Genomic DNA, 23,524 nt, shown 5'->3' with positions numbered 1-23,524 from the left:
AAGGCCTATGTAGCTACTCAAGCATGCATGGGTTAAATACCTTGTTCCAGGATACTCTGACAGGTGTGGTTGAACAGCCTCAAGGCACCAAACCTGGATGTGCTGATTGTGGCGATGTGCTCACTCATCATCCCTAACTAATTTCTCTGATGTTTCCAGGACACATCTCTGGACTCCTACCCCCCTGAATTGGCAGAAATAAAGAAGGCCGCTGAGGCTGCTCATAAATGTCTGGGTTCAGGCCGAGCAGGGGCTCAGGGAAGCAGAGGAGACGCTGTGGAGGAGCTGGAGAGGAAGCTGCTGGAACTAAATGAGCACCAGCGGAAAATCCAGGAGCAGATGGCGCACAAACACAATGGTAAAAAGACATGTATAAGAACTGATCAGTGTCTTCATCTGTCAGAAAGGCAGATTGTGGAAGAAAAAACAAACTGAGCAGTGTTTCTTTCACTCGTGGTGTCTAGAGGACTGATGCACAGATAAATGTAAATATTCCAGACATCCAACAGCATGACGTCATGGCCTCCATGGATGTTTTGTTACACCCAGCACACATTTAAGGATCAGTTCACCCATTTTACAATTATGCTAAAGCTAAAGCTCCAAAGGCAGCTGCTCACAGTGTGTTCTGTGGATTATTCAGTGTAAGGAAGGTGATTTCTGCAAAGAAATATGTACATTTGAAAAACTTCAGCCGCAGTGTTATTGAGCATCACCACTGAAATGATTTCCACAGCACAGATCCAAACCAACTGCAATGTGTGGGTTATCTTTATGTCAAGAAAAAAAAATCACAGACTGAAAGACAGCCTGTCACTGACAATAACAAAATATTTTATATAGAAATGTCATGTTTTATAATAGAATTGCAGAAAATATATCAACCTCCATAGGAGTAATATAAGGTATCTATTTGACAGTGCAAAATGACTTCCAAAATTGACAGTTGGATACCAGCATGTCAGCTCTGGCCTACTTTTCACATCCTGTTTTATGCCTGCATTTTTTGTGTTATTTTCCAGGTGAAACCAGTGGAGTAGAGGATGAGGAGAAAAGGAGGCTCCTCTTTCAGCTCCAGGAGAAGTCGGCAGAGATTGACCGGCTGCAGAAACAAGTGGGAGACCTGCAGAAGGTGGCAGAGCAGGGCACACAGGGCCGCTCCTCGCTGGTCGAGGAGGGGAGTTCACAGCTGCAGGTAAGAACCCGGGGCAAAGGTGTACGAGGTGCTGAATCCCCTGTAGACTGAATCACTGTGGTGTCGTGCTACCAACAACAATCACTTCCAGGTAGAAAACTGGCAGTTGATTGCAGATATGTAATATCAAAAATCATGTTGATTTCTGTTTTGATTTTCAGCTGTAACTGTATCGTTTAATTATATATAGTTAAACAAGTTAGTTTTATCTGGAGAAACATAAATTAATTTCCAAAACTTCCCCTCCTAATGGTTATGCAGCTCTGTTAATTCATGCTGCCGCAAGCTTGTGAACTTAACCCATGAGCATCTCCACTAAATCAGTCTGAGGTTGATGCCTCTTTCAGTAGTACCACAACAGCAGAAAGGGAAAATGTTTCCATTTCACTTTGTCCACTCACATTTTTACCGGTTCATGGAGTTTAACCAATGACCTGTTCCCAAGCTTGTCTTTGTCACCCCCAGGCTGTCACTGGCCTACATAGAATTAGCGTGATGTTTGTTATGCCATGCATGTTATGTCCAGGGCTTACTCATACCTAGCTCACATAGGTTGCCATGTAAAGTTGGACTTAGTCATCAGGAATAAATCATGTGATTTCTGGTTTCATTACGAAAACAAGAAATTATAAATGAATGAAATGCTTGTCACCAGCGGATTTATTTTTTCCCAGTTGGCCATTAAATAAAGGGCACTAGATGCTACGCAGAAAGTGTGAAATCTTAACACTGAGGTGTAATGTAGGGTGTATGATAGTTAAATTTAAAACACGCAAATCCGCCGTCGCCATCCTTGTTAAGTTTATTCAAAATAAAGTCAAATTCAAAATAATCATTTCTCCTATAACCCAGGAGGCACTGGCTGCCCTTGAAAAGGAGAAGAGAGGCAGAGAAGAGGCCCTCGCTGCTTTGGAGTACCAAACCATGGGAAGAGAGGAGGCCCTGGCCTCTTTAGAGGAGGAGAGGAAAGCAAGAGAGGAGGCCCTTACTACACTCAGGGAGCTGAAGCGAGACAAAGAGGAGGCGCTGGCATCCCTTAAAGAAGAGAGAGGAGGCAGAGAGAAAGCCATGGCAGTCCTTGAAGCTGAGAGGAGAGCCAAAGAGGGTGCCATCGCAGCCCATTTAGAAGAGATGCAAAGCAGAGACAACATTGTTGCTGCTCTTGGTCAAGAGAGGAGTGACAGGGAGAAGGCTCAGTCTGTTCTGGAGGTTGAGAGGAAGGAGAGGAAGGAGAGGAAGGAGATCAGCAGGCTGGTTGAGGAGAGAGAAAAGATGCAACAGGAGGGTGATGCTCTACGACAAGAAGTCAGAGAGCTGACTGCCAGACTGGAAGCTGCGGAGTGCCAGGTGGGCCGCACTTTAACCTTTTGGTCAAATCAACTTGTAAATGTGCCAGTATTGTGATTCTACTTGCCATGAAGTTGTTTAGCATGCGTCTTGGAATAATAATTAGTGTTTGATTGAGTGGTCTTTGTGCTACATGACTAAATGAAACTAATATCTATTGAATTTACCACAGGTGACCAGCAAGACAGAGGGAGCTGAACAAGTGTTAGTCCAACTACAAACTGCTCAGGCACAACTGGATGAACACTCCAAGGACATCCAAGAGAAATCTTCCCAGATCCAGATCCTGACGCAGGAAGTTCATAACCTGAAACAGGAACTGCAGACGTCAGCAGCATCATCTGAGGGTGACAGTGATCAGCTGAGAGAGGAAGTGTCGGAGCTTCAGAAGAATCTGGCAGAGGAAAAGGACAAAAATGAGAGCAAGCAAAGACAAATTCTGGAGCTGGAGCGAGAGCTAGGACAGGCAAAAGAACAGCAGGCACACAAAGAGCAGATCTCCGATCAGCAGCTGACACAGTTAACAGAGAAGATGAATCAACAAGAAGCAGCTTCAAAAGAACAAGTTGAAGAGCTCAGAAAGCAGCTTCAGGAGCAAGAAGAGATGTCGCAGCAACCACTGGATGACCTCAGATCCAAACTCGAATGTCAAGAACATGCTTCCAAAGAAGAAGTAAAACAGCTGAGGACACAACTTGAGGAACAAACGCAGGCCGCGGAAAAGCAGGCAGAGAGGCTCAATGAGAAGCTGCGAGAACAAGAAGTGATGTCACAACAGCAGTTGGAGGAGTTGGAACACAAACTGAGTGAACAAGAAGCAACCTTTGACAAACATGTAGATGATCTCAAGCAAAAGCTAAGTGAGCAGGAGCAAACCGCAGAGCTGCTTAAGGCCCAGCTGCAAGAAGCAAATAGTTCCTCTAGCTCTGCTGCTGATCTCAAGAGGTTGAACTCTGATCTTCAGACTGAGATTGCATCCCTGAGGTCAAAGGTTTCCAACATGGAAGAAACTGAAGCTCAGCTCGCCTCTTCAGAGATGGAAGGAATGCTTAAAGAAGAGGACAAACAGACGGAAGAGCAGCTAGCTGAGGTGGAGAAAGCAGCTGCAGAGAGAGAAGCCGAGCTGCAGAAAAAGCTGCTGGAAAAGGAAGCACAGGTAACATCGCTCCAGAAGAGCCTGGAGAAGGCGCAGGAGCAGCGGGAGGAGGAGGAGAGCCAGGCGGTCCAGGAGGCCCGGCGCAGGGAGGTGGAAAGACGCAGGGAGCTGCTCGCTGTGGCGCATGAGGCCATCGCTCAGAAGGACATAGAGCTGGAGAAGAAAGGCGAGGAGATCAACAGGTAAGCGGTTATTTCCTTTTAATGTCAGGGTGGGAATTACATCTTGAAAGTTCTCGTAAAGGTTGGACCATATTTATAATAAGGTGTCTTTTTATAAACCGTAACTTACACTTAGTCCAGTTTTATAGCTCTGTCACTCCTGGTCGACACTAGCATCACAGAATGTGGGATGTCCCGACTCATAGCTTGGCTTTCTAAAACCAAGCTCTGAGGAAGATCTGTCCCTGACTTGACCTGGCTCCAGATCACTGGTGGAAATTTAGGTTTTAATTCTGGTTTGCTATCCAATCAAATCTCAACATCCACATACTCTGATCATTCTGATGATGGTTCAATTTGGCCTCTGATTTTCATGTGTATCTGTAGCCCAGGACTTACTGTTTATCCAGGGTTAACAAATACAAGCTTTGAGTTTTTCCTTGCCTATTAAACACAAGGTCAAGGTAATTGTCAGTGGGAAACACCTGGTTTTTAGGCAGCTTTTTTGGATGGCAATACCTCAGGTGTGCTCCTGGTCACAGAGACGGGTTATTCTCAGAACCAGTCTACACAGGCTTCCCTGTGTGATACAAGAAATACACTTTGTGCTTTACCCAAACTATATTCTGCTGTCTCAGAAGATGTCTGAAGTCTTTCACAGAGACAGATTAGAGACATTAAATTCCCATTAAAATGTTGATTATTTTATGACTCCTGTACTGCCTGCCATTCTGCAAGTCCCTTGATGAAACAAGAATACTTTGAATTTATTTTAAAGCCAGACAGGATTTAACAACTTAATGTGTTTTAATACAACGGTCAAAAAGAAGTCTTGCTCCATTAAATTATATTGCGTTGCCATTTTCAAGTACAGTGCTTTTATAGATAGATGGAGAGATACATACTTTTATTTGTCCCCGTGGGGAAATTGGTTTGCAGCGTAATCACAAAGACAGATACTCATCACAAAGTCACCCAAAAACATATTCTTTTTTGTTGCTCTGCCAGTCAGTCACAATGCACCTCTCTGTTCAGTAACTGAAACAGTCTGCAGCATTCCTATAGGTGTGGAAAATGGCAAATTCAGCAAGAAAATGTATATTTTTTATTATGGATCATTGAGTCCTGGGTCTCTCAATATCTGTTTTTACATTTGACATCAAATTAATCTCCACAATGTCCGTCAATGATGGTCATCAAGAATAGCCAGTATGTAAAATTTTGCATTGCTCCTGCATTCGCAAGTCTTGTTGCAATGCTAGCTTTTAGGCATTAACTTAACAGTCAAAGAGCAGTGTCTCTAAATTAGCGTATGTTATACTGTTATTATGGAGTTGTTAATTATCCTCCCCTGCCTGAGATGATCCCCCCTGAGTTACAGAGAAAACTAATGAACACTGAGAGGTAAAGCATTCTCTCTCTGTTACACCTTGGCTTGTGGCTCTGTAGTAGACTCGATTATTCTATCATTGTGAAATACATTTTCTCTGTGTTACCTTGCCGTGGTGTCCAGGGAGAGTTGCATTAATCCATCCATCTACCAACTCCATTAAAGAGTCTGAGGAGCGATGGTGCTGCTGCTCTGGCCCACAATGTACCATCCTGTCTTGTTTAAAGAATTGGTTGCAGTTCATTGTTATCTCATCCCACTCTCCCAGACTAAAAGAAAATGCCAAACAGGACTCGGACAAAGTCAAGAGCCTCAGCCTCGACCTTCAGAGAAAAGAGGACGACACTTCAGATCTCAAAGAGAAACTTGCCGACTATAAGAAGCAGATCCAGCAGGTCCAGAAGGAGGTACTTGTAGTTTTTTGAAAACCTATGCGACCTTCAATAAGTAGTTGATTTGTACTTTGTTACTGTCAGTATGCAGCAGATATATTGCTTCGCTATTTGGGGGGTTATAGCGTCCAAAGTGGTGTCTACTAAAATTTGATGACATTTTCCAAAAGCTGTGCATTTTAAACATGCTTTAAGTCCAAGAGATATACAACTGAAAGTTCCAGCCAGTCACGTATTCATTTGAAGTATTGTTGATGCTATCTAATGAATTTCCAAACATTACGTTACTGATTTTGGTGTCAAAAGTCTGAGCTAATCTTGAAATCTAAGCCAGAAACAATGGACTCAGTCCCACTCAGATGTGATAACAAGTTTTCCCCTTCTCCTCTTTGTCCTTCTGTTTTGCTCTGTTGCTCCTCGCTGACGAACCAAAAAAAATGTTTTTGTTATATATGTGTTTGGACAAAGTCATCAGGTCACTTGCCACTAGAAATGGGTATTTTAATACATTCATAAATAAATTTCACGCTTCAGAGACTAGGGCTGCCACTTTATTTTTATTGTTGATAAATCTGTCGATTATTTTCTCAAATAATTTATTAGTTCAGTTTATAAAATGCTGAAAAGTGCTGATCAGTGTTTTCCAAAGTCCAAGATGACGTCCTCAAATGTCTTGTTTTGTCCACAACCCAAAGACAGTCAGTTTACTGTCACAGAGGAGTAAAGACACCAGAAAATACTCACATTTAAGAAGGTGGAATCACAGAATTTTGACTTTTATTCAAGCTGATTAATCAATTATCATATTATTTGGTGATCAGTTCAGTTTTTGACACCTGTCTAAGTAAAATTAGACCCAGTGTGTAAAGACAGGGTCTGGTTAAGGGGTCACTGCGCACACTCTGGTCTCACGCCCAGTGGATTTTCATCTAAAACGGCAGCACAAGTTGTGATGGAGCAGAACTCGACACAGTTGCACACGCTGGTCATTTTGGGTTATTAAAAGCACCTTCATGCTTTACATTGTGTCGCAGTCTTCGGATTTGACTTTTCTTCAGGGAAATTTGAACACAAAAAAATGGATAACTAGATACTAATTGGACACTGATATAAACAGCAGACGGCTTAAAGCCTCTGGAAACTCAAATCCACAATAGCCTTCTAACTATGTAATTTAGGGTCTTATGTACATAATATTAAACATGTAAAACAATTAGAAATCAGTTTCCATCCAAATTCGAAATATCTGTCTTTTAAGTGGACGGCATGGTGGTGTGGTGGTTAGCACTGTCGCCTCACAGCAAGAGGGTTGGCGGCTCGATCCCGGGTGTGGGAGCCCCTCTGTGCGGAGCTTGCATGTTCTCCCCGTGTCAGCGTGGGCTCTCTCCGGGCACTCCGGCTTCCTCCCACAGTCCAAAGACATGCAGATTTGGGACTAGGTTAATTGATAACTCTAAATTGTCCGTAGGTGTGAATGTGAGTGTGAATGGTTGTTTGTCTCTATGTGTCAGCCCTGTGATAGTCTGGCGACCTGTCCAGGGTGTACCCACCTCTCGCCCGATGTCAGCTGGGATAGGCTCCAGCCCCCCCGCAACCCTCAAGAGGATGAAGCGGTTAGAAGATGAATGAATGAATGAATGTCTTTTAAGTTTTTGTACATTCTTGAAATTGGGTTTGATTTGGCCGTGGTTATCTCTCAGATTTATTATACAATAAATTCCAAACCAATATAAATCATCCGTCAGTTGTCTCATCCCGCCCCCCAGTGGCAGCGCAACAAAACCTTTCTGCTCCAGCTAAATCTGCCTCTTTGAGTCTGAGCCAACAAACAGCTTTCTAGTCTGATGTTTAGAAAATACAGATCGTAAACTGGCTGAACCGCTCAGCTGCGACCCAGTGGAGGCTCTGCTTCTGGCGTGCTCCCAGCAGCACTCGAATCAGGTTGACCGGCTCCAGAGCCCGGACAATCTGAGCCTTTGCAGCTCGTGGAGCTGCAGGAAGAGGCGGCTTGTGAGCGGCCGGGCTTGCCCCCCGGGCCCGGTGCCGGTGTCGGCTCGCGGGGAGGGGACGTAATGTGTACCCTTCCTCACCCCTAACCCAAACCCCAAGCAGTTAGCTTTGCTACGCATAAACATATCCCCAATCGCGGAGGTGATGCTGCGGGAAACAACACAGTTTTAGCCGGAGGGGAACATTATTCGAGGCGGGCAAATACTTCTACACAACGCCAGAGAGACGGACGGCCGGCACCGGTCTCTCCCGCTTTGAGGGTCAGTGTGTGTGTGTAAAGTAAAGACATATTTAATCTGTTAAGACTGGATGTGTTTAAATGAAAAAGGCTATTATCAAAAAAAAACAGAGCAGATTTATGTTTTCAATGAAAACGTATCTCAGTAAAGAAAGGCAAAGCGCTACCCTCTCGTTGTCATTCATCTCAGCTAACGGCCGGGCTCCATGGGGGAACGTCTGCAGCGCGAGTCCCGTAGCAGCTCGCTCCCCTGTTAATCAATTACAGCGGCTCCACCGACAATGGGAGCGGCGCGACAACTCTCTATTTTACGCGGCTCTTCTATTGTTTATCTGTGACACTGTGTCCGTGGCGGACATTTGAAAGCGAGATGACAAACAGTACAGTAAACTTGTAGATAACTCAAATAGGCTATATGTAATAACTTAGGTGGAAAATGCTTTAACATTTCATGCAGCCTACATGCAGCCTCTCGGCTCAGCAAACAGTAAACAACCCCGCTGGCTTCTCTAACGTTACGTGTTGCTTCCATACACAGTCAGTGGAGCACAAATGAATACGCCGCGACGCTACGCTACGCTGTGTTTGCAGCCGGTGGAGCCTGGCCGTAACATTGCATGTAAAAGTTATGCTAACTATTGATTGAAATTGATTGACTATTCTACGAAGTAACATTAATATGAATCACAAAACATTTTGAAACTTACCATTCAGTGACCACCTGAAAGGAATCACTTTCAGCTGGCAGGGCTTCTGCTTTGTCCTCTGAATCATCAGAGGGCTCAAACATGTACGGCTGGATTAAATTTGTGGCAGCCATTGCTGAGCCAGGGAGATGTAAATCAAAACGAGGGAGCTGTCAATCAGAGCGTTATCTGCCACGCCCACTCTGTCCTGGCAAGTGGTCTAAACAGCAAAATGAGCTGTTTTTAAACCAGGTTTTCTAATAGTTATGAATGGTTATTTTCACTCAGACTTTTGTGGATGATTAATGAGACACTCGACTTTGATATACATATATCTGCATTTTTACTATTTCAAGCTGTGTTTCCAAAGGCTTTAAATTACTTTGACCTATATTGTTGTGTTATCTTTTGATTTTGACTTGTTCTTTCCCCTGAAGATCTCGGCCATGAGGGAAGAGGAAAAGCTTTTGAGGCAGAAGCTGGCTGACACTGAGAAAGCCAAGAAGCAGCTTCAGTCTGACGTTGCCAACAGAGACAGAACCATTCAGCTACTCAAAGTGGTGAGATAATGTGTCATTCACTTTTTCATTTACCAGAACAAATCTCTGAAGGCTTTAACTCTGTTTGTACTGGAAGAGCTGCACCCTCTTCCCTCTGTGTGCCACTGTGCAGTCCAACAGATTTCTCTTTAACTGCCTCCATACTGGTAGTTTGATGTGCCATGTTCATGCGCTTGCCATCGTTTCATCCTCTCCTTATCAAGGATCAATCATCTGACACCAAGACTGACCAGACGCTCCACCAGAAGACCTGTAAAGGTAAATGATGCGTGTCTGTGTGTGTGCTTCACTAGAGGCATTTTGTCATCTTTGTGGGAAGGGAGCTGCTTTTGAAATCATCGTGGGCACTCTTGTCAGCCTGCAACAGATGATTATTGTCGACACTGATCTATGTTATTTTTTAAATTAATAATTTGGTCTAAAAAAAAAATAAGAAAAAAATCCCCATCACAAATTCCCAGAGCCCAAGGTGACCTCTTCAAATTTCTTGTTTTGTTGGACCAGCAGCCTGAAACCAAATCTTCAGTTCACAATCATGAAAAAGAGAAGCAGAAAATTATTTCTTCAGAAAGTTTGTCCTGTGCCTAAAGTGAATCTCCTGAGCTGCTTTTCTGTTTAAAAAATGTTTGAGTAAATCTGTGGCTGACCTTTGAGCTGTTTTACAGAAGGGTAGTAGCAAAAAGGAGAACACCTCCCTCAGGGATCAACATTTTATGCTTCATTTATTGCTGTGTGGGAGCCATGTGTTCTTTTAATTAATTCTGGCATTCTGTATTTAAATCTGTACCTTTGTTTGTGGGTGGCTGGGTGTGCTTTTGTCGATTTGTAGAACTTGAAGCTAAGGAGCGTGTGATAGAGGACATGCGTTTGGCTCTGACGGAGCAGGAGGAAACACAGGACCAGATGGAGCAGGCCTTGGAGGAGAAACTTAACCTCATTCAGGAGCTCTCCAGCGGTAAGAATCTGAAAAATCAATGACAGAACATGAAAAGCAAACACAGACGCTGTGAAAAGAATGTGGATTTTTATTGTTTTGAATTAAAAAAGGGGGTTTGGCCCGTGGACAGCTTAGTGTAATCCTCTTATCCTTGCAAGCTGCAGAGAAACAAGAATGTCCATAAAAGACATTAAATGAAACTGACTGGACACTGAGACTGGAGGAAACTTGTGTTTTTCTCACAACAACACCACCTTTTAAATTGGATACCAAAGTCAATTCAGTGAGTCAGCTAAGTCTGGGTCGCTGTGAGAACAGGAATACAGGGTGCAGAGTGTGAAGTGTAGCACACCACGAGATGATGCACACATGAAATCAAATGCGGTAAAACACCTAAAGGAAACTTAACTTGAGAGAAGAGACATACACACAGAAATGAGGTCACAGGCTCATAAAAGTATTAATCTTGTTAAAACTTTTTTTCTTGTATGTCTTGTTCTTTGGTTTTAATCATTCCAGAGGTGGACAATTTGAAAGGGATGTTGTTGCAGCAGGATCGCCGTGGAAACGACACACGGCGTCAAGTCGATAACCCATCAGATGACCTTAACATGGCCAAACAGGAAGCTGCCCGGGCTCAGGAGAGCTTGAAGGTAATGAATGGAAGTTGTTTTCGAATGTTGTGTGAGATGGTGGGAGCAGAACTGTTTGTCCTGGATTGCAGCATGAGGGAAGGAAACATTAAAAATGTAACATTTCAACAGTTTTGATTATTAATATACAACTAGTTAATGCCTGTTGAAAATTTAATAAATCAGGAATATTTTACTGATATGTGTCTGTGAGGAATCTTCGTCATCCACACAAGTTGAGGCAGCTGAATTCGTGCATCCCTCCTTTGCATTCGACAACTCAAAAACCTGATCACATATATGTGCTTAGGTTCTTTAATTAAATCTAGATGAGACTAGACTGATGTCAGATCAGGTTAAATTGTCTTAACCATTTTGTGTTCAGTTGTGTGCAGATAAACACCAGGCCGAACGCAAAAAGTGGCTGGAGGAGAAGCTGTCCCTCATCGGCCAAGCTAAAGAGGCAGAGGACAAGAGGAACCAGGAAATGAGGAAGTTCGCAGACGACAGAGAGCGCTTCACTCGACAGCAGAGCCAGTTGGTAGGCTGAGGATGATGTGCAAACACACTAAACACTAACTTTGATATGTAAACATGCCACCATGATAGAATGTCAACACACAGCTGAGCTAAAGTACACCTGCAGCTGAGGCTGATGATAGTTGAACTAATTTGGCAATATAGAGTTAAGTCTGAAATGTCCAAAATGGCCACCGTACAGAGGATAAGCCATTTTGATTTGGGTGATATGTTTTTTTGCCACACTTTTGGTAATAGTCTAAGAGTACATTTTGAATGTACATTCCCCTCTGTATCAGGAGTCCTTGTCGTCCCAGCTGGCTGAGAAGGAGCAGGCTATGGAGAAGTGGAGGAAGGAGAGAGACACTCTGGTAGCAGCTCTGGAGGTCCAGCTGCAGAAGCTTCTCTCCAGCCAAACGGAGAAAGACAAACTCATCCAACAGCTGCGTCAAAATAACCCACAGCCGCCACAAGAGGTCAGTATGACATCAAGATGATGACGGACACAGAGACCACTCACTGAAGATGTAAAGTGTCAGAGCAGGCTGCATTTTACACCAGACACTTGTCACGAGAATGTAGGTGAAATAGTTTTTTAAAAGTTAGATGTGCTTCAGTTAAAGGGGAGATGGAGACGAGGTGGAGGAGGAAGGAGGATATGTGGTGGTATTTGGAGTATTAGTGTCTCATATCTCTCAGTCAGATAACATCCGTCTTGAGTCGTAAAGGCTTTTAATGGATTTTTCAACCCTCAGTAACAAAAACTAAAACAAGTCGCTGCTGTCCTCCATTTGAAACATCATAGTAGTATGTTTCACCTTTCTACACACTCCAATCAATGATGTCAGAGCAGTTAGTTCCCATCATCCGTCAAGGAAAAACACCTGCTGTGGAATCATTGATCGGGGTTTAGCCAGAGGTGAAACTTCACTGAAAGTTTGAACTGCGTCAACAGTTTTCTGCCCCATTTCATTTAGCGTTGATTCACTCTTTAGAGCAGACCCCAGTGCTGTGCAGGGAAAGAGACTTTAAAACATCTCTCAAGTACCAACTTTACTGTAATCCTACAGAAGGTAGGGAGGGAGGGAGGGGCAGCTTTGGATCTCAGTTTGTCAGGTTTATTTGTAGAGCACATTTAAAAACAACAAGCACTGACCATTGTGCTTTACTAAGAGATTAAATGGAATACACGAATGATCAAATAAAATCAGTCATAAAAAAAGGAATATAAGTAAATTTTGTTTGTGACAAAATTCACCAGATAACGATAAATTGGAATTACTTGCCTGTGCCTTTTTCTGTTTAACACTTTTGAGCAGCTTATTAAGCCTTGGGTCAGTAGAAAGACTAATTCTCATCTCTATAAACTAGGGATGCATCAGTTGTAAAATTAAAATAACAATTTAGCTGATAAAAATGTTTTGCTGCTGTTGTGTATTTTGTTTTTGTTATTACTTATTCCCCCTTTTGTGACAGGGAATCAAAGAAATTTTAATTATAAAAATAATAACTGTTTTAAAGTCATTCAGTCGTTCATTGCACTACCTTTGAATCAGGACAAATTCAGTGACAAACATTTATAAAACAACAAACAAATATAACTTTTTTCACATTAAAAACATTTTAAAAAACTGCTTCAAAAGCCATTAGTACTTTATATAATATAAGTCCTTCTTTAATATCTATTTTATATTGCTGTCAAAACATCAACACATTTCTCCTTCAAACAGCTGGATTTATTCGAGGTTATTGCAGAAAACTACATTTTACAAGATTACATTTGAACACATCATGAAAACATTACAATTTACCTTCACCCAGTACTCATTTTTACCAAAGAGAATCTTGAACGCATCAGAAAGTCACTCGGTGCAGCCTCTGTCCACTGTTAGTTCCAGCCACCTGCTGCTAACAGCTAACGTTTGCAATGTAGCATTATCAGGGAAACAATAGGGTCCATCCCATACAACAATTGTAGTGAGTGTACTGCATCCTTTATGGCATCCGCATCCTGGAGAAGATCTCTGTTCATCCCAACCATGTCCCCAAGAAAACGGGATGCCATTAGTCTTGACTCGTGCTTTTTAGGCTGCACAAAATTGGTGTGACACAAGGGAAACACATTGGCCACTACCATCAGTGAACGCCATCTTATATGCCGAGAGGCTGATGGCAGTCAGCAAGGCGAATATAGATACTAATGTTAGAACGATAAATCAGTGCAGGCCTACTATACGCAGACATCTGCATATGTTTGCAGAATCTGTAGGCAACAGAACAAGGTATCGGAAGCGTCCTGGTTTCTGTTTGTAATCTGAGTAGTATTGGAACACATTTGAGCAGGCTGTGGTTGCCAGTGGGCGAACAGTCCATGTGGACAGCAAAAAAAGGTAGAACGCATCAACTAAAATGTAATTTCAGAACCTATCAGCTACCGTCCGATGAGGATTTAGCTTTATATTACATTTAAAAAAAAAATAAAAATCTGCGTTCATATGCAGATATCTGTTCTTAGAACACCTAGACTCTGTGTATGTAGCGTCTCAGCATGCTAATCACACTGTAAACAATCAACGGTGCACAGAACAGGAAGTCTTGGCCCCGATATCTGTCATCCTTTTATCTGCTGGCCACACTGGAACCCCCGAAATATTGGCCTTTACCCCCAGAGGCTAAATCTCGAGTCTGGACCAGTTCCATCTTTCTCTCAGCACCTTCTCTGGTAAACTGCAGGAGGTTTTTGTAGGTGAATTAGCATTGTCAATGTGAAGCCATATCTCTGTTCCACACACGTTGCATTTTAGTATTTTGCACATTGCTCTCTCACATTTTGTCCTCACTGGGCTTTTGTTTGGTTTTTCAAAATAACAGTTTCTTTCATTGTGAGCAGACAGTTTCCCCAGGATAAGTACAGGACAGACAGTGTGAAGGGCACGCTGTAATGATACACCAAATCAAATTGATGCGCAGCCCAGTGTCTGGCACAGCTGTGTTGATTTAAAAATTTGGGAGAATTGCACCTAATTTTATGCAAGCATCTTTGTATCTGAAAAACCACAAATGATATGAAGAAAACTCGATACCTCGAGTGCAGAATCTGCCACAGCAGGGACACATCCAAACTAATCCCTACATATACAGGGATTATTACTGACTCTTTTATTAATAGTGAACAAGTAGTGTCTCATAGGATGCTGTAATGGTTCAAAATTTAAATTAGAGGATTTTTAACCAAATTTATGCACAAATATTTCTTTTTTCAACCAGTGTTTGAAAAGTACACTTTAGTATACCCCATAATATTTCATATTGACTATTCATATTTTAGACAACCGCGTTAGATTGTGTTGAAATGTTGGCTCCTTAAATGTGAATATTAAATTACATTATAGAGATGTTTCTCTCCCCTTAATTAACTTTAATGGAGAACTTGTAAACTCCTTTTTAATATCATGCAGTCAAATGTAGGAACACCAGTAACCATGAGGACTAAGAGTGTTGAGCTTTAATATCCGCTCTCCTCACCCTATCTCTAAGGCTGAGCCCACCCGCCCTACAGAGGAAACTCATTTTGGCCGCTTGTATCCGCGATCTCATTTTTCCGGTCACTACCCAAAGCTCATGAACATAGGTGAGGGCTGGAACGTAGATGGACTGGTAAATTGAAGGCTTTGCCTTTCGGCTCAGCTCCCTCTTCACTACAATGGTCCCACATCACTGCTGACGCCCAACCTAACCACCTGTCCATCTCACACTCCATTATACCCTAACATGTGACCAAGACCCCGAGATACTTCTGTTAATGCTCCTTCACTTGGAGCAGTAACTCTCTCCCAACCCAGAAGGGCAATCCACTGTTTTCTGGCAAAAAAGCATGGCCTCAGATTTGGAGGCGCTGACTCTCATCCCAACCACTTCACACTCAGCTACACCACCCCAGTGCATGTTGGAGATCACGTTGTAATGAAGCCAACAGAACCTCATCATCTGCAAAGAGCAGAGATGCAGTTCTAAGATCTCCAAACCAGACACTTTCCTCCCCTCTGCTGTGATTGTCTTGTTTTTGTAGGTTTAATTAATGATTTTGTCAATTTTATACTGTTGAGGCAAACTGTTTATGCAGCTCTTTGTGCTGAGACGAGGTTTAACTGAAAGTTATTGGCAAATAATTTGTTGATATTCAACGAAGTAAATAACTAACAATGTATTGTTTTGGACGGAGTTATTGAAATTTGGGTAGCGAAACAATTCAACACAATACCAAGTTCTTGTACCAATGACCTGAAAAATTACCATGGAGTTTATTGAGCGCCTCTCTGACACAGCCAGGACCAAACCAAAATATTATAAGCTTCATTAAAAGGAACTGACTGCAGCACAGGTCCGAGGCCAGAGGCAAATGTGCACTGAAAAACATGCACTGTTTCCCATGTCCACATCTGAGGAGAGTGTTTTAGACACTTAGATAGAACCTTTCAAAGTTTGATAAAAACTTCAGCAGAGTTGTCTCTTTGTTCATACATTTTAAAGACATGTCCTCTTTTTCAGGCATTCCAGCTACACATCACTCCATGCCAATGCTATATTTTGCTCCAGGATCAGACTCCTGTCTGTCTAAACTAATGCATTTCATGTTTTCAGGATGAGACAAGCGTTCGGGACCAGAGTCATGGTGCACTAGAAGCAATTCCATCATTTGTTACACATACAGCTCAATCTTTCCAGAGTTTTCCACTGATTGTTGTCTTGTACATTTGCCTGGGGATATTGGGCATACCTATATGGGTTTCCACGGTTCCTTGCTTGCTCAAGATGTCGCTTTGTTTTTGTGTCCCCCTGAATATGAACTGTACATCTCCGTCATACATGACAACCTCAGCTTTGTGTAGCAAAGCAATTTTTGATTTCACTGTGTTTGCATGTCCAACATGCATTGAAAAGGAATAACTAGTGCCTTATCCTTAAGGCTGTATTTGCTAAGGAGTTTTAGATGCAAGTGATACTTGAGCAGTGTGATGCCTGCCAATTTTCATGCTGATGGAATTTTGAGATGAAAACTTTTCGATGCTCACCGATAAATAACGGTTGTGTAGCCTGCCTCCCTGTAAAAGAAAAATCCTTTCAGTTTTCTCATTATTGGTTGCTTGTAAAGTTTCAGGTTTAAATCTTTTAATCTTGTTTTCTATTGCATTAAGGTGTCTAAGCTCAGGATAACAGTTATGATGGAAAACATTGAAGAGACGATAGATAACCTCCTCAGTTTTCATGAATTTCCTGTTACAGAGTGGTGATGGCGGCGTCAGCTTGGCGGAGCTGCAGGCTGCTCTGTCTGAAAGAGAAGCAGAGATCCTACAACTAAAGGAAGAGCTCAACGCCTTAAAAGCCAAGCAGGAGTCCACGGTCACACAGGTCAGTCTTAAAGGGATACTCAACCCAAATTATGATCTTTTTAATATCATTTAACCACAGCTGCCTGCTTGAAAGGTGGCTGTTTAAAGGTTTGTGGTATTGTCCTTCACAAAGAATAGCAGCAGTGCTCATTTTGATTTTATATCTTTGAGAATGTTTTCGTGGTGGATCTAAACATTACATGTTCTAAGGAGTTTTGTAGCACCTAATATATCATAATGCTCTTTCTGTTTTAAACCCACCTGAGCTTAAAATGCTCTATCTTTATATAAGAATCTGTGAAAACCAAGGAAGCGCCATGAAGCACTCCTCTGGTGTCCTTCCAAATGGTCACTCTGTTCCAAACAGTGTCAAAGAGAGCCATGTACTGAAAATGATTGTACTTTTAGTCTCACATAAAAAAAAAAATGAATGTTGGAACTTAAAAGTCCAGTGTGTAAGCTTTAGGGGAATTTAGTGGTATCAAGCGATGAGGATGACAGATTGCAACCAGCTTAAACTTCTCCTTCACTGTTAATTGTTTAGGAGGTTTCTACCAGAAGCCAGGTTATCTGTAAATGCGTCTCCAAAACAAATGGACCTGAGGGTGATTGAAACGGGTAAAAACACTGAATAAAACATTTTCCGGTAAAAAAAAAAAAGCTTTCATCACAGAGGGGCTGCTTACTACAGTGGCCAACTTGAAAGCGCACATTTTTAGATAGGAATTGTGCAAATTTGCAGGAAAGCCCAATCAGTCTTTTTTCAGCATTGGCAGTATAAAAACAAAATCGGGGAGTGCAGCAAAATGCCACCTACCTACTTTTGTTTGTACAGAATGTGCCTTTTTCGGGGCAATGGGGGGTGTGAGCAACTAACAAAACATGTGGCTCAGCGTGTGACGAAAACAGTGACGTGGAGGGAAGCCGCGGCTAGTCAGACGGCGATTCTCTCATAAGTCGGCCCGTTCTTCACCGTCCCCGTCATCTGATGGTTAATGGCCTCTTCGTTTGCGAGGGCAAGGAGGGCGCGCAATTCCTTGTCTCCCCAGTTGCTCATCTTTAGTGTCTGTCAGATTTGCGTTTCCCTCTTGCTACTAGCTGCTCGCTAATTCCTGCTATCAGCTGTTTCCTGTTTATCCATTGCGAGTGGGTCACACGTGCGGCATCATCAACAGCTCGTCCCACAAGTCTTCAACAACCCCTCCCGTGGCGGAAGGCCACCTCGGTCTGTTTAAACTAAAAGGGTTCCGCCAATATGTCTACCCTACGAGGAGGAAAATTGGGTGCCTTGGATCAACTCGCCAATCCGTCTCTGTGTGTATAAACGCTCGCAGCTTGCCGGCAAAACGGCCCAACATTCGCGGAAAATCTGGCAGTGTAAAAGGGGCTAGTGTTTGGTTTGTCTGTTCTGGGCTACTGTAGAAACATGGCAGTGCAACATGGCGATCTCCATAGAGGGGGACCCACTCCCAATGTTGATATTAACAGCTCACTCTAAGGTAACGAAAACACAACAATACCTTTTTTCAGGTGATTATTCACTAAAGAAAACATACCAATTATATTATACTCCATTTCTGCCAATATGTCCCCCTAAATCCTTCGCAATGGTCTTTTAAATTGAATTAAGAAAGATTTAGATTAGATTTTGTTTTGTAGCTGAAGCCAGAGATGCTTGTGGTTTGCAGGATGACAGGCAACAGTATAGTTTTGCTCTTAGGTTTTAATACTGATGTTTGTTTATATATTTATTACGGCCAAGTCAGGAGTAAACAGGTCGGAGCACACAGGATAGAGATACAGTACGAGCCTGGGAGGGTACATGATTGATTGTTTGTTTGTTCAGTGGTTTAACCTGACTCCTTTTTTGTTTTGTTTTTCTTTTTAGACCTTGTTCAAATATGTGTGAGGTGTAATTACACAGTGAGAACTAGAATATAATAAAAGACAGGAAGAGAATTAATGGATTAGACTCAGAACTCTAAGTCGCATGCCAGTGACAAGGAAAGCGTCTTTGCCCGCCGGGCTATCACCTTCCTACTTTATTTATTCATGGATTGTCCTCAGGTGCTCTCCATCTTCAAAGTGAACAAAAATGTGGACAGCAGACCACAGGTTGTCATGACTTTGATCTTTCTGAATTTCTTGTTTTGAACTTGAGTACAGCAAAGTACAGCATGGATTGGTTGCCAGTGGTAACCTTTTCTGACACTCTGTGTGGTGGATTGAACAGCATCTGTACATGAGAATCTGTCTACTCCAGAAACAGAGAACTCACTTTAAAATGCATAGGATAGTGTTCTTTGTTATCTGTACAGCTTCGTCAGTCTGAAATCCACAGCAGAGGCTGTGGTTGCACCAGGCAGATAAATGTAGGATGAAAATGCATTAAATAATGCATTAAATGTATCAACATGTTCCGGATGTTATGCTTGAAGTCATGATTTATGGTATTTTCAATTTCTTATTCTGCCTGTGACAGACTAAAAGCAACGAGAGCCCTGCTACACTGGTTGGGAAACCCCAGAGTGACACTATTAAAAGAAAGTCAGGAGGTCGGAGGGACACCAGAGCGTCAGTCAGCAGTCAGGTAAGCTCATGAGATGACATGAATATGGAAGAAATGCATCAGTAGTATACTTTATGAATCAAGTCAAACACTTTAATATTGGGTTTGCAAACACACGTTGAAGTTATTAAATATAGAGGTTCATTTTTTTCACAATGTTTCATGAATATATCTTTTAATTCAGTTTTGATGCAAGTCTAAAATTATAGCAAAACATCGTTTTGAATTGAACTCGCTTTGCAGAACAGGCTGATTTATCTACATTTATTTTCTCAAACTTGCCAAACACTTAGCATGCTCCACAATTTCACTGCCAAAAAGAAACAAAAAAAGACATCCCATTTTAAGTAATGATCCAGATAGCTGACATAAGGTGGTCTGAGGCAGTCACTGGTCAGGACATTTTGGTCTGCACATTATCTCCGTCTACAAATCATGTGGTGGGAGGTATGTCAGTGAGCCTGCAGCTGGTCAGACAGGAACATCAGACAACTAGAAAAGTGCACTCAGTAGAGTGCAGATCCCCGCCAGGTGGCTGCCAGAGATGATCACGGCCATTCCAGACAATTATGTTCCAGCAGATGCACTGCAGGGCATTTCAGAAGTGTCCCAGAAGCTAATACAAAATACAGTCTTGTCTATTTTCTTAGGAGCTGCAGCGCGTTCACAGAGCAGATTGAGTTCTCCTGCAAACAGGCATTGTGTGAAATATAGATACAATGAAATAATGAGGGAGGATGTATTTTTGATAACTAAAACACAGCCTGAAATCTTTGAGCCATGTCGTTCATAACTGGACTTAAACGGTATTAACTTTGTCTGTAGACTGCAGCACAACAAAGTAGAAAATAACAACAATAAACAATTAAAGTAGGCCAAAAAGAAACCATAGCATACTTACTTACTTTGGATAGGAGCACAAAACTTTTCGGATGCTATCTTGCTCAGCAACAGTCCACAGGTGTAGGCTGCCGGGTGGCTTGACCTCGACACCTTGCAGTAACTGACAGACCAGCCTGTAACCTCAGAGGTTACAGGCCCAGACACATTTCTCTCTTGAGTGACCAGAAAATGACCTTAAACCTTCAAATCATGTGTTGTCCCACAGGGCTCAGCTGGCTATCCATCAGTGCTAGAATCCTCTGAGATTTCCACAGAGAACGGCAGGACGAGTCGCTTCCCGCGGCCAGAGCTGGAGATCTCCTTCAGCCCTCTGCAGCCAAACCGTATGGCTCTGAGACGCCAGGGAGAGGAGAGCGCCGTCACCGTCAAAATCACCCGCTCCACACGCAAGAGGAAGAGTGGAGAGATGGAGAAGGTAAGATCCAATCAAACAAAAGCAGCTTGCCCACACATTCACCAGGTGTTAAAACATATCCAAAGTAAGAGATATATGAATATTATTGATAAGCGAGGTCATCAGTGTGGCGGTTTAAGTTTTGAATAGATTGAACATTTTCGTGGATACATTTTCTTATTGTCTGTGTCCAACGACAAAACATGGTGCGCGTGAAAACATCCCACCGCACGAACCTGCATCTGTACACCATGTACCAGGTTTCCTAAAAATGAATCCTCCCTTGATAACTAAAAAACAACTGTGTGGCATGAGCCTCAGAGATGGGCTTTTTCAGTTATTTTCAGGGATGATAGTTCATTTTTCACACGTTCTGTGGAGAAAATGTCAGTGTGAAACCTTTCCCTCAGCTGCTATCAATCTAGCACCAGTACTGCAGGTGTGTTTTAAAAGTTACTTCTGAGAAAGGAGCAACTGTAATGGCAGTCGTAAATTTGGCACTTCTATACTAGAACATAGCAAACTCAAAAAGTTTCCCCTGAAGCTATGTGTACTGGTTTTGAAATAATACAGCAGTATATGAAATATTAAGGTATTAAAAAGTATGTAAAGGGGTTGTCATTGGGTGCAAACTCTGTGATTGCAAGAACCTTGGTCATAAAGCCGATATTAGACCCTCATTTCTTGTGATTCCCCTATTCTCTTTCTCTGTACCTCTCTCTGTGTGTTTACATATAATGAAGCACAACTTATAAACGGGTCAAATTGAGAATCAAGATTTTTTTTCCCCACTTAGAATTGAGATCACAGTTTTCCCCCATGACTCCTAGTGGCACCATTGTTTTTCTAACGGAAACATATAGACAGCTAATGCAACTGCATGACACACTTAATTGAAGGGCAATCAACTAAGTGTTTTGTCTACTCTGTAGAACACTTTTGAAAAATGTTTTCCTCTGTGTTTAGTAACAAGATTATAATTGTAACTTAGAGTGCTTTCAGACCTAGAGTTCACTTTCTTTGGTCCAAATCAGGGACTAATTCTGTCACAAAGTATAATTGCCGAGAGTTGGTTCGTGTTCTCACGGCAGCATTTACAAGCGGACCAGATCAAATTCCTTGTGTGAGAAAGCTGCTCTTGATTGGTCAGAATTTCCATGTGGGAAAAATCCAGGAAGTAAACCAAACGTTGAAGAAGAGTACACTTGCAAGATAAATGTGACACTTTCTAATGTCACAATGGAGGGACAACTACGCAGGTTGATTTTAGCGCTGCTCATCGTGGACTATATTGCTGTCATTGTTCATTTTAGTCAAACCATACAGTTTGAAAACGAGGCGTGGCTCCAACTAGAAAACAATGTTTTGATGCATTGGATGTGCTGAATGTGCATATTAAGGCAGTACAGGAGGAGGTGCACATTAATAATCCTCCAGGACTGTAACATGCTCATGTTTAACCCAAACAATGTGTCATGTGACTGCAGTTGGTTCAGATCCAGGTCGGAACACATTCTCACCACAAATGAACCGCACCAAATTTTGTTTGTAACTGGACCAAGACCACCTCTTGTTTTGGTGCACTGCAACCTCAGTAGTTGTCAGCGTGTGCTCTAGTCCTGTGTGATCCTCAAAGGACACACAACATGGAGAACAGTTGGGAGAAGGCCTTGAGTAGCATTTGTCCTGTAACACATTAGTCCATTGTTTTGCAGTGGTGAGTAGAGTTAAATGTGTAACTAAGGTAATAATCCTTTTAATGCTCTTCTAGATGTTTCAGTGATCAACAACAGGGTTTTCCGCTGATGATTTTCTTGGCCTTTTGTTATATAATTCCATGTTGTAACTTTTGCTTGCAAAGTATTGTAGATGCTTTTGACTGTCATCATCTTTGAATTCAGCAGACAATACAATGTAATGCACAGCTATCATTTGTTGCTGTGGCTCAGAAAGAAATGAGGTGTTTCAGCAGCAGACCATTTTGCTAATGCAAATATGGCTGTATAATCACACATAAATGAGAATATTGTATGTCACAAATATAAAATTGATACAAAACATGCAATATAAATTTTTTTTCTTAAGTTTTAGCTAGTGCCAAGCACATTAAAAAGTAGGGAAAAAATTCAGTGTTGTCGTAACTATGGGCCCCAGTGTTGTGCAGTTGCCAGAAGCTCAGTGAATGCAATTTGTATACGGTGTAGGCAATGTGTGACTAGCACAAGTAACAAAGTCACAAGCCAATCCCACTTGTACCATTTAGAAAGGGATTACAAAGTTTTCATCCTATGAACTTGTCGATACTATAGATGCTCTCTGAAACCAATTGCAAGTCACACACTGTCTGGAGAGCTAATCCCAGAACAGGCCAAAGAGGCTCCATGGAAACAATTCCAGACTGTGAGACAAACTCTGTAGAAAAGTGAAGCTTCACTGGAGGGTGAACTGGGTTGAGGTTGTTTTCAGGACACCGACTCACTGGAATTTGATTAAATGCAGCGGAGGAGCTGCACTTATGTTAATTTGTTTGTTCAGACTAATGCAATGGAAGTAGGCTAATGCCTCTGCTACGTTTGGCTCCCAAAGGCATGTGACACATGTATATACACATTTGCACTGCTTGGGTTTACATGACACCACAAATTATTATTAAGCAGATCCAAAAAGCAGCACAGACATCTTTTCCAAAAAAAAGAAAAAAAGAAAGAAAACCAATGCACATCATAATCACGGTAAATTTCCGACCTTATTGTCTACAACAAGGAAAACGTTCTTTGTAAAACATATATTCTATGATTTCTGTATAATTATAAGTAGAGAAAATAACAAAGAATGAGATAAAATGGTGCATGTAGCCTTTTTTAGCTAACGAAATTTCGGTTTATTTCAGCCCGTCTCCTATCGTCCTAAATTTGTTTCAAGTCACTAGTGACATAGAAATAATACTTAGCATGTTAGCCGTTAGCCTAGATACAGCCGTAGCGTCAGACCTGTTAAAACTTAATTGAACGGGCATCCTTTCAAGTGCAAAGTTAGTCCACTAAA

The 23,524-nt window shown here is 42.0% G+C and overlaps 1 protein-coding gene across 2 annotated transcripts in view; it reads left to right on the top strand.

The window, feature by feature from the left end:
- Nucleotides 1-23,524, top strand: part of LOC126406266 (kinesin-like protein KIF20B) — a 72,317-nt gene that overhangs the window by 12,479 nt on the left and 36,314 nt on the right. For both annotated transcript variants that reach the window (XM_050070414.1, XM_050070413.1), the window contains exons 17-30: nt 160-358; nt 1,023-1,195; nt 2,048-2,542; nt 2,715-3,880; nt 5,518-5,656; nt 9,013-9,135; nt 9,339-9,393; nt 9,965-10,090; nt 10,592-10,725; nt 11,090-11,245; nt 11,523-11,699; nt 16,507-16,632; nt 19,096-19,203; nt 20,291-20,500. In XM_050070414.1, coding sequence (XP_049926371.1) covers nt 160-358; nt 1,023-1,195; nt 2,048-2,542; nt 2,715-3,880; nt 5,518-5,656; nt 9,013-9,135; nt 9,339-9,393; nt 9,965-10,090; nt 10,592-10,725; nt 11,090-11,245; nt 11,523-11,699; nt 16,507-16,632; nt 19,096-19,203; nt 20,291-20,500 — 3,387 coding nt within the window. The remainder of the gene's footprint in view (nt 1-159; nt 359-1,022; nt 1,196-2,047; nt 2,543-2,714; nt 3,881-5,517; nt 5,657-9,012; nt 9,136-9,338; nt 9,394-9,964; nt 10,091-10,591; nt 10,726-11,089; nt 11,246-11,522; nt 11,700-16,506; nt 16,633-19,095; nt 19,204-20,290; nt 20,501-23,524) is intronic.

The sequence above is a fragment of the Epinephelus moara genome, chromosome 19 (assembly GCF_006386435.1).
Source record: "Epinephelus moara isolate mb chromosome 19, YSFRI_EMoa_1.0, whole genome shotgun sequence".
Taxonomy (NCBI): domain Eukaryota; kingdom Metazoa; phylum Chordata; class Actinopteri; order Perciformes; family Serranidae; genus Epinephelus; species Epinephelus moara.
The sequence above is the reverse complement of the archived record's forward strand: the minus strand, read 5'-3'. Positions and strand labels throughout refer to the sequence as shown.